The sequence below is a fragment of the Osmerus mordax genome, chromosome 21 (genome assembly GCF_038355195.1).
Source record: "Osmerus mordax isolate fOsmMor3 chromosome 21, fOsmMor3.pri, whole genome shotgun sequence".
Taxonomy (NCBI): domain Eukaryota; kingdom Metazoa; phylum Chordata; class Actinopteri; order Osmeriformes; family Osmeridae; genus Osmerus; species Osmerus mordax.
Window position 1 is genome coordinate 6,505,939 of NC_090070.1, and position 11,926 is coordinate 6,517,864.

General features: G+C 47.3%; 1 protein-coding gene across 1 annotated transcript in view; it reads right to left on the reverse strand.

Moving 5' to 3' along the window:
- LOC136965622 (xylosyltransferase 1-like) overlaps positions 1-5,675 on the reverse strand; it is a 21,767-nt gene extending 16,092 nt beyond the window's left edge. The window contains exons 1-2 of the mRNA XM_067259804.1: positions 5,403-5,675; positions 2,108-2,163 (exon numbers count right to left, since the gene is read on the reverse strand). Of these exons, the coding sequence (XP_067115905.1) occupies positions 2,108-2,163; positions 5,403-5,675 (329 nt within the window). The remainder of the gene's footprint in view (positions 1-2,107; positions 2,164-5,402) is intronic.
- Positions 5,676-11,926: the final 6,251 nt, after the last annotated feature.

An 11,926-nucleotide genomic window follows, 5' to 3' on the forward strand; every position in this document is an offset into this window, starting at 1 on the left:
GGGGGAAGTAGATAGTAAGGGTGTGTGTGCATGGGTATTTTCAATGTTGTGTGTAGACAAGGATTTACAATGTGTATTTTTGCATGTCAACACTAATTGTGCAAGTGCTGGTGTGTCTTGGTTGGGGATGGGGGGTAGTGATTAAATGTGTTGACACTGAACAACAGGGGTTTGTTCCGTAGGTCTAACACACACTTTTAGCGTAGCCTCTCAGGGGCCCCGAGAGTGTGTGTGTTGTCAGAATCCCTAGTTGTCCTCATGCAGCATCTTGGGCCATCGCCCAGCCAATGAGGAATACTCCGTCAGGGTGAGCTCGCTTTGACCCAGCACCATCACAGCTGTTTCCTGTGTGTGTGTGAACTTCTCATCATCCGGCCAAACCCTTCATCTCCCACTATCTCTCAATCACCCTGGGATCTGCAACGTTGACCCCTTCATCCTCTACCTGGAAGTCACTCATCCATCGCTGAAGAAACCAACAGAAAAATCGCTCGTGACAACATTGCTACAGACGATTACGGAACATTCAGCGCCTTCTGGAATTCGGAACTCCACCACACGACGCACACGCGACATCACGCCACATGTGTTTGGGAATCGGGCTCGAAATCTGAAGGTTGCCGGTTTGATTCCTGGCCATGCAAAATGACGTTGTGTCCTTGGGCAAGGCACTTCACCCTACTTACCTCGGGGGGAATGTCCCTGTACTTACTGTTGTAAGTCACTCTGGATAAGAGCGTCTGCTAAATGACTAAATGTATTTGACGATAGATCGAGGCCAACGCCGCCGGCTTGATTGAGAGGTTATCGCGACACAGGTTTACCAACCCATGAATTATGATGACGGCTTCAACAACCCTTTCTTCCGTGTTACGGAGCATGTGCTGAGTCACGCCGACGCCATTTTCTCCTATGCATTCACAGCAGGGGTCTTGGGACCAGTCGCTAACAGCAGTCAAGGCCCACTGAGCGGTGTGTGCATCATTCAGAAAGCCAGAGGGGTTCTTCCCATAAGCAGAGAAACACTGGGTTCCTCTGTCCTGCCTGTCTGTAGAAAAACGTTGTATGGAACCCACTAGGGGGAAGTCTACATTTAGAACCTGCGCTAGAAGTGTCATTTTAGGACGAGGGTGGTGGAGGGGGTGTCGGTAGTGGTGTGTGCGTGGTGGGGGAGGTGCTTGTCTGATAGAATCGTCGAGGACGGGCGATTCGAACAGGAAGAGAGCTTTGACGCTGGTGCTTGCGGCTCCTCTCTGGATCTTTCGCGTCAACGATCTTTTTGACTTTTGAAATTTGCGGATCGCAAATAAGGCAGGTGTTCTCTTTGCTGGTGATTTCAGGCGAGACTTGCGGCAGTTACGTCTATTTGCATTCTTGTTTCTACTTTAAAAGAATTACGAAAAGGTTGTCCGACTTCAAACGACTTCTTGTAAAGTCTGAAGTCGACTGGCTCCTCTCAGATTCTGACTGTGCCTCGCTGCGTTCTGTCAGAATAAGCACTGGTTCAAATGCAGGCTGAGATCACAAGGTGGGTCCGTACCATTCCTGTACTTAACATTTCCCCCCTTGCAGATAAAACAGATGGAATATCCCTCAGTGATGTAATTATTCAGAGTTGGGGGGAATTTTAAATCATGTACTGCCGGAGAGTGGTTTGCACATATACCCTGTAATTTAAGGTTTTCTCTGCAATTTAACGAGTTCAGTTCAAAGACTATTGCTGAAACTCAGATGGCTGATTTCCCCCCCCCCCTCCCATCCTCTCTCTCCAAATTCAAACGGCAGCCTAACTGTGCCATTAGAGCTGCACATGATGAAAGAAATATGCAATAACATGGACTGACCAGACATTCTCGAACGCGGTGATCATATTGCAAATGAGGGGGACGTCGGTGAAGCTATTTGCGAGAGGCGTAGGTGGCATGAAGCCACTGTGGCATTGAGTGCTATTGAGACGCTCCTCTAGCCAGGTCACAATGCCCTCACGCTCTCGGGACTCTCTCTTGTCACTGTAGCCGGGATCTATCCCTCTCTCATCATCTCCCATACACACACACACACAAGGAATAACATGGGTGAGTCTGGGTGAGTGCTGCTGCGGTCGTACACCCACTCAGTCATGAGTCGAGCACTGCGGATGGCGGATGCTATAGGAGGGTTTAACTGGGGGAGAAAGTGGGGCACCAGGCACTCACGCATCCTGTGTGTGTGTGTGTGTGTCGGTGTGTGTGCGTGTGTGTGTGTGTGTGTTTCAGGCACATCTGTCTGTCTGTGTTCCTGCATATGTGCAGATGCCTGCGTGGTTGTCTGTGTGTGTGTGGTTGTCTGTGTGTATGACTGTGTGTACGTGTGTGTGTGTGAGTCAGCACTGTGATCGGGGGACAAGAGTGGCATGAATCAGACTGTGAGGTAGGTTGGGAAGGACAGAGAAGAGGCCGCTAATACGAAAGCTAAATCTGCATTTCAGTAAAGCTCTGAAATACAAAACAGATGCACAAGGCCACAATTTACTGGCTGTTTCCTACAGAACACAGGCCTTAGCTGGAAGTGGAATATTAAACATGTCAGACTGGACACCGCAGCCCTTATTATGCTGCTTCGTAGATGAAAAACCATAGAAACAGAAATCGTGTCACGAGGGGAAAACCCTTGCGACTCAGTCAATATAAAAAGTAACGCAAACCGAGCGCTAATGTACATACATCCCCGCTCAATAAGCAAAGGTACCAACGGATGTGCCGTTGCCATACCGACCTGACTTCAAAACAAATGGGGAGCGTTTATTTCTATTTCCAAACGCAAAACTTTTTTTTTCTTCTCTTCTCCAAGCCAAGACGGTTCATCTTCCGTGCAGCGACATCTGCTCGAGGCGCCAAGATGAAGAGAAGATATACGTTTCACAAATGGGGGACAGGATGTGGGAGTACAAGTTGCAGGCGACAACCGAGTGAAGCGGGGGGGGGGAACGCGTCCAACGCGGCGGCCTGGCATGTCGCTGGAAGAGCGGAGCGGGATGACCGTTCGTATAGGCGTTCGCCAGACCCCCCAAAAAAGAGAGACTCAACTCCATGATGAGCGGTAGAGTGGAACGGAAAGAGAGGAGGAAGAGCAGGGTTTACTCATTGTAATTGCACATCCCCCCCCCCCCTTCTCCCTCCTTTTTTCTTCCCGGCTTTCTTAGATATGTCCGTTCTGAAGACCAGCATTGCCAAGCACACCCACTGGGCTTCGGAAAAATTACTTCTCATTAACACCTTTGACACGTTCTACCATGAAATCCGCCCACTCGATGTTCGCGAGCTCTAATTGACGTTATCGCGTAAACTTTCAAGGGGACACGGTACGAAGCGCGCGAAATGGGCGTCGGATAAAAACGGTCGAAGGCCTACGTGGCCTGTACGGAGAGACAACGTCCGGACATGGCTGGTCTAACCACCGTGAGGGCAGATCCCGTTCTCAGGCCCTCCTGCAGGATCTGAGACGAGCGCTGGACTCTTCAAACGACGCTGCTATTGTCGAGTCTCTCAAGGACTCTTTTCCTTCTCTCTCACAACGAGAGCGGCATCGGCTTGTTCCTGTTACTCTGCCGCTACCGCACCTTAGGCAACTGAATGTCTGACAACCCCCCTCCCCCACACACACACACACACACACAGAGAGACAGAAGAAATGAAAATGCCACGGAGTAACCTGTTAGGAGAACCGTGTTGCCACATCTGGCAACTCCGCGGCCCGAGTCGGGAGGAAACCGAGGTAGCGCCGTGCGCTCTGTATTCCACCACAAAGGTCACGAGAGCCAATACGCCGTGTTTAATGGTAAATGTTTTGGGTGGGGGGGGGGGGGCGGGGGGTTGAGAGAGATCACTGTCGACATGGCGTGAATGGGTTTTGACACGCGGCAACCGCCGACGACTTCCAAAAAATGGATTGGCGGTGTCAGAAACAGAGGAAACGTTCAGCCGTGTCACGGTACGGGAAAAGCGCTAAAAACAACTTTGGCGTCCGTCAAAGCGAGTGGTCTCAACAGGAGACACGGCTGTGACAAATCTGTCACACAGGCTGCCCTTGGAATGACTTTTTACAAGGCAGGTTAGAGTGGAGTGTGTGAATGGCCTCACTGGATGGATGAAGTGAGTCACTTAGAAAGCTCCATAGGAGAGTGACGATCCGCTGTGATTCCATAGGCGGACCCGACCGTAGCCAGAAGCCTGTACATGACACCACAATCGTCATCAACTGACACACTGTGTGGTGGATGCAAGCTGGGCGTTGACCTCGAAGGGGGGGAGGGATTCAGGTTTGTTGGGTGTCGTAAGGGGAATTAGTGCTGTGTTGACCTTGCTGGGATTTTAAAAGACTTCAAGATGAATTACTTAGGTTCGGTTCACTACATGTATTATATCGAGCGATATGTTTAGTCGTGTGTAATGAATAGTGTTGGTTGCTGTGTTTTGGGTGTAGTCTCACGTTGCCTTTGTCAAGTTTGTTATTTGCCATTTGAGCCTAATGTATGGAGATATCACCAAAGCAGATTTCGCCAGTTAGTTCAACTAATATAGCAGGACCTTTTTAAAGCAGACACTAGATACCACAGACCAGAGAATGGACTACCCTCAAGGTTTCACTTTGTTTTCGTTCCATAGTCAGAGCTGAAATCCTCCATACTTTTTATTGAGCAGTAGAAATGTGTGGATTTGTGCACATTTCCAAGGTGGTTCTTATAGCATCAATCAACAGCTGTCTTGCTTCTCTTTTGGACTTTAGTGGTTCTACTACAGTCATGGTTTTCCCATTTAGGCTATTTCCACATGGAACAGTTCATTAAGGCATTGCTCATTCATACGCATTGAAACAGATAATCTGCAAATAATGTGTTTCGAATGGGCATTACACAGTGGTGTTGCATTGCTGCTTTTGTTTTGGTGAGAACAAATAATTATTTCTGACCCATAGCAGTCTGCATTGCCCCGAAGCAGCGATTTACGGATCTGCAATTACCTCAGAGGATTTTTCATGCTATTAATTAGCAGTGCATTAAACTAGCATTTAGAAAGAGGTCTGTACAGAAAGGCATGAAATGAAACAATGTGGCATCCTTCAGTAAACCAACATACTGTACATTTTGGCATTCTCGTATTGTCCGTTTCTCTCGGACACAAAATCAAAGTAACATGAGAACCAGAACGAATACATTGAATCGACAGCGAGGGGAATGTGGAGAACATGCCAATCATTCATTTTGGTGTCTCTGTCCATCTTCGCCAAACCGCCATTCATTCATTCAAGGGGATATTTGTGCTAAATTCTCTGACGTCTATACAAGACATCTGTCTTCTTGTCTAAATTCGGCCCATTCAGCGGAGGGGCGCACGGTAATATTATAAGTAGCGCTGATGCCTTACCGGCTGCTGTATATGACGAACCGTTCCTTTTCCGTGCGGAGGATCGTGCTGCTGCTGAACCCCGTGTTTGAAATACTCGCTGCTGGCTTTGTTGCCAGCGACCCGGTCTCTCTTCTCCCTCAGGTTGGAGCCTCCGTTTTCGCGTTCTTCCCCGGAGTCGAGGCTACTGAAGTTCCACACTATCAGCGTCTGCACCAGTAACACAGTGAGAGCCGCTATCAAGGCAGACCGCGAGCGGCGGGCCAACCTGCGAGCGCACGAGCCGACAATCATCTTCACACTGGGCTCGACAGTGGAAGATTGTCGGCTTTCTGGCTCTGCGTAGCGCGACAGGAGGGGGAACTGGATAGGGAGGAGGAGGTTGGAGGAGAGGTTTTAGCTCACGATGACTGAGGCAAGGAGGAGCGTCGAGACAGAAAGGCACGGGGCCACCGTGTGGCCAAACAACGATAAGATGTTCTTCCAAATGTTCTGAGATAGGCTGGCGATAGAGAAGACCCATGTCACACACGTAGTACGTCGAATTACCAGCACGTGGGTTGCAATAGGCTAACCTTACATCTAAGATTGATAAAGGACACTTAAAGTGTAGGCTTGTTTACGACTTGCCGGTTGAAATTAGGCTTATATGTGGTCCGAGAATGAGTGGTCGGGATGTGGTCACGATATCAGTACCATGGACAGAGCAAATGGTCTTGCTATTAAAATGTCTCTTTCACATTTTACATTTAACCATCAATACCAACCATCCCCTATCCAGGTCAATTATTTAGCCTATGATGGAAATGTAAAAAGGTGCGTGACCGATGCACAACATTCCAAAACTGGAAGACCAAGACCGATAGCTAAGAAAGTTATATGAAGAGAGGCCCAATGTTGGAGAATCTACTGCTATACGCAAAAAACAATATCTTGTGTTTTTGGGAGCACCTGTATTTGGCTATATAGCCTAATAGAATACCAAGGCAGTTTAGTTTGTATGACCACCTCTATGTGTTGGTTTCTAATTTACTGCCAGCCATCTACACCTCGGCTCCTTCTAATTGCTTGCCAAGGCTGAGGTAGTCTAGTTCTGGGACTTGGGGTATTTTAGCCAGGAAGAATACACTGTCTGCTTCTAATAAAGTCAACAAACGTGTTGACACTATCAATGAGGCAATCCTCGGTGAAGCCGTTCTGGTCTTTGCTTAAGGGCATTGAGCCACTGAGGTGAGTAAACGAGATAGCCGAGACTACGTGTGTATCAACTGTAGCTCCGGTGCTGACAAGTTGATGAGCGGTCGTTCAGGGGAAGGCGGGGGGAAAATAGGATAATTGGAGGCGAGAGAAAGAGGGAAAGATGCCTTGTGTTGGGGATATTTGACGGGGAGTTTTGCATATCTCAACCTTTTGAATTGAATTAGGCTACACAGGGCGTGACGAAACATGGTAGCGCTATAGTATTAAGATTGAGTTATTTTCATCAGAAAAATAAGAAACCATCTCTTACCTGAGACACGCACAAAGGACATTATGCACTACTCAAAACAACGACCTATTCCAAGGGAAAAGTAAAACATGATATTGTTTTTCAAGGGCTGGCCTTGCTGTCGTGTTTGTCAGCCTTTACGGTTCTTGTGACATTCCAATCTCTCTCATGCATTCTTTGCATTTTGAAACAAGTGTGGATTGTGTTATTGGAGCGTTAATTCCGCTACGTCAACAGAAAATAACATCAATCCAGAATATTCGAATGTCTCCTATTGTGGACGGCGAGAATGAGTTAATCATTACAAGAATCCACATATATGCAAAACACACATTCATATTGCATATTCCATGATAGCTTTCGGGTTTTAGCATTTGAAATGTTGGGCACATTTTATTTAGCAGGGTGGTATTTCTTTGGGTAGGCAGTAAAAGAAACTATGTTACAGTCCCAAAGAGATAAAGCTGCCAGACCACACAGAGATAAATGTTGCATTGAAATTAAAAATACCTTTGTGCTCTCAGACATTACTAAGATACTTCGACAGCTTATACATGTTAATATTTTGCCAAGGTGAAAGGCAATGGGAAAAGGGAGAGAATGACAGAGAAAGAGATGCAACAAGCAAGAGAGCCCATGTAGATAGAGACACACCGTAGATTGGAGGCAAAATAAAGAGAGTAGGGAGAGAGACAGAGCCAAAGACTCGGAGGAAGAGAGAGAGACTGAAAAACAAACAGGAAATGCCAAAAGAATGACACGAAAAGAGATATAGTCCTAATCATCAAGAAAGAACGTTCAAGAGTCATTGGAGTACATAAAAAAGAGGAGAAAGGTCAAGGAGAGACAAGAGAGAGAGGAGACATGCCCAATGTAAGCATGCAGAAGTGATAAACATGTCGTTGTATAACTTGTACTAGGCTAAGGAGGCTAGGGAGAGTGGGCCAGCAAGTGCTTACAGTGAGAGAGTACGAGAGATGGAGAGAGAGAGAGAGAGAGAGAGAGAGAGAGAGAGAGAGAGAGAGAGAGAGAGAGAGAGAGAGAGAGAAAAAAAAAAGAGAGAAAAAGGAAACAGAGAAAGAAACAAGGGCAGCCACATCTTCTCTGTCTGCAGCGCTAGCTCCTCGTCTCTCATTAGCCGCTGCTCCGTTGCCCTGGGGACGGCGCGGTGCGGGCGGCGCGGCAGCGATGGCTACTGGTCCCCATGGCGGCCGGCGATGAATTTAATTAGAGCCGGCCCGTTCCGTCAGTCAACCAGGGACACGAGCCCGACCCTGACCGGAGAGGCTGCTCGGAGGATATGCCGGCACCATCCTTTATGTGTCCTGGCACTCTTCCTCACTCTCCGTTTCTCTCTTTTCCCCCCACAGTGCAGAAGTGTGAGAGAGAGAAAGAGAGAGAGAGAGAGAGAGAGAGAGAGGAAGAGGGGAAGGAGGGAGGGAGAGAGAGAGAGAAAGAGAGGGAGAGAGAGAGAGAGAGAGAGAGAGAGAGAGAGAGAGAGAGAGAGAGAGAGAGAGAGAGAGAGAGAGAGAGAGAGAGAGAGAGAGAGGGGAGTGCAGGACCAGTCATGCCCCCCAGGCCCAAACCTCCGGCCTTCCAAATATATTGTGAAGTTTACGTAACCCTGCTCTGCTGTTGCTTTCCTGTGTACGGTGTTGCATGGACATTTGTCCTTGAGCCAGAGGGAGCAGTGGGGATATTTTTTTCATCTACTACCCCCCCCCCCCTTTTCTCCTCCCTTTTTCACTGGGAAACAATAGGAACCGAGAGTTAGTCACCCACTGACGTCAATGTGAGGGGTTTAAATGAGGAGAGACAAAAATGGAGGGGAGAGAGATGAGGAGGGGTTGATATGAGTTCCACAGTGTGCCATTTAGCTACAGACCTTGACCGTGTGCATGTTGTGGGGTCTGTAGTCTTACTGTGTCTGTTTCAGCCTACAGGGCTCGTGTTGAAGCCTGCTGGTCTCAAAATGTCCTGCGCAAGGTTAAATGGGAAAAGTTCAAGTCAGAGGTTAAGATGGTTGGAATACAAATGGTTAAATCAGTTCACTCTTCAACACAGATATTTCCCCAGTTTCCATTTTCCCTGTACTTAAAGGTAGAATTAGGAAACATAAGGATCTGGGATGTACATGTGTACCAATTTGACCTCACCAGGGCAAGTGTTGATCTCAATGACCTTTTACAGTGCCTCAGTGGAATCATAGGTTGCACAGCGGTGAAAGATATCGTCGGGGGGGGGAAGCTCCCATAAACAAGGTCCCCTTGATAGGCCTGTGTTGTGACAGTGACATTAGAGCAATGGTGACACATCCGGCGAATTGATTCCACTCAGTGCTCCAGCTGAGTCACTCTCCATGGACGCCTCAGCGCTGTGCTACTGAAGCCACTCATGTGTTCTCCCAGGTGACAATGAAGAGCTGAGACCAATCAATGTGTATGGCTGTGCGTGTGAGACAGACCGAGAGAGAGACAGCATTGGGTGTCTGTGAATGTTGCGTATGAGAGGGTGTCAGAGAATAAAAGTAGGTGTTTGAGAGAGAAAGAAAGGGAAAATCCCTTTTTGTACAGGTGGTCTAGTAAACCAGTAACACGTCCTGATTGTTTAAATTGGCCACAAATGAGCATGTGACTATCCTTAGTACAAAACAGCAGCATAGGACCTTTAAACTTTTAAGCAGGTCCCATTCTGACTGGAAACACTTGGCGTCAACGCCATATCCTTCAACTGACCTGTCAGTAACCCTAACCTAGGGGTTTATGTCTCTATTGCTTGAACATCTATTAATATTGATATCCTGTGACCTTACAACCGTCCAGTTTCTCCCTTGTCACTCATTTGACTTCCTCTCTCTCTCTCTCCCCTGATGCACAGACTATTTTACAGGGCAAATTTACCCCCATGTTCCATTCATTAAAGTATTGAATAATTGATCGCTCACCAGATCCAGGCCCCAGGCCCCATCGGGTGGCTTTGTCTGTCTTTTCGCTGACTGGATGCATTGCAAAGCGAAGGTTAAATGGATTGGAATGCATTCCGTCGGAAAAGACTGACAATTTGTTTTTGAACATTGAAGTGGTCGGTTATAGCTCTGGTTAATCATATGACATGGAGAGCCAAGGGAGATTATAATCGAATGGACTGCATGTGACCTTTATGCTAATCTCTACATTATGTAGGAAATGATCATATTTCAGTCTGCCAGCTATGTAATACACCTCACCTATTGCATCGCATGAAAATAATCTTTTGTATCTTGCAATTTTCATTGTCAATAAGCCACCAAACACCAAACAACACCACCCGAACTAAAGATATGTCAACCTTACAGTCACAATCACTACTGAACATTTCGGTATAATTAGCTGCTACGGTAATACATCTTTTTTAGACATCAGAAGGTTTCCACGTCGAACGCAAATCAAATGGGTTCGGCGTGAACACACCGCCGAGTCGCTCCAGTCTGTTTTTTCCTCCGTTTCCCCCTTCCCTGTTCCTGCTGCTGCTTCTCTTCATCTGTCTCTCAGTGGCGGGGGGGGGGGGGGGGGGGGGAGGTGGTAAGGGTCCCGGACCATCGGCCCGGGCCCTGCTCCGACATCTAGGCGGGGCCCGCGATGGACCCTTGGGGTACGCCACTCTCAGCAAAGCATCATAGATGTCAGGAAACATACTCTCTTTGGTTGCCCCCTCCCTGGCCCCCAGTGGCCAAGCAACCTTGTTAGAACTGTAAAAATAGTAGCAAGATCACGGAGAAGGGGAAGGAGATCGCGGAGGAGGAAGGAGGGAAAATGGCAAAAGCGCCGGCCGAGTTGCCCTCACGGGAGCCACGCTTTCAATGGGCATAGGTGGGAGTGATTATGCAAGTCGCAGACCACTTTGCTGATTAGACGCAACCCTTCTCAGCACGGTTAGGACACATGGAATGAGCAACGCAACCTTGTTTGTCTTTGATTATGGTCATTAGACCGACAGCCGACTTTCCACGTCTGTCTTGCGTTTTCCTTTTCTTCTCAGTTCTCTTTTTCTTGGTCGTCTGCTGGTTAAAGCTATTTGCTCCGTTGTTATGGTTATATCTCTCGTCTTCCTTTTGCCAGTTACACTCAATTGTTTGTTCGTTGTGGGTCAACGTGTGATATTGTAGCCTATAGCTCAGAAATATCGATGTCAAATAAACAGGAGGCCTTTACATTTTCTTAGGTTATGTTCACTTCACATGGAAAACCAATTTGATTTCGAAATGTATTGGACCTTTATGCTACAGTAGCTTCATAACTCACACTCAAGACTCCACCAAAGCCATTGAATTTGATAATCAAGAGGAAAACTTTGAGCTATCGTCTATCGTCATCGTTACCTTAATGTCATTTCCGATTCCCTGGCGGAGGCGGTCACTTTGCAGAAAACTTTTTCATTTCTCTAGCTTATATTCAGCATTAAAACGTTAATAGTATTTCCTGAGCTTTCCTGTAATCAATACCAATTCGGTGTGATTCCTACCTCTCAAATAAATTGGGGATTCATCTTTTCTTCACACCCCACAACCCCGCTCCGCCTCCTCCTCATTGCAACTTTTTAATGTCTGTGTGGTGGTGTTTTTCTGTTCACTTTTGTACCCTCTGTAATGGAATGGACCAGACCACTTATCGATTTGTTTGTCCATCTAAGTGTCAGTGCGCTGTGCCTGGGTGGAACAGTACCATCGCTAGCATTTGCACATTAGCTTCAAATGGGTAGGGAGGACCTTGTTGTGTACGGTTGACAAATCAACCACATTTTCAGGGCACTTTGTTGCCCCTGTGTGGAAGAGGATGATAAATGTCGTTCACAAGCCTCCCACACTGACAACATACAACCTCATGTTTAGTAGAGCTAGTCCAATGTTATCACCGTCCATAGTGATCATACCTGTTTTGACAAATGTGTGTCATTATCAAGCAGGTCATCTGTTAATATCACACTGACCTACGGCATAGGAAAAACTGTAAGGAAGACAAAATGATCGTTTTTTCATGATCAAAACAAATAGACGGTTACACCGCACACCCTCGCACTC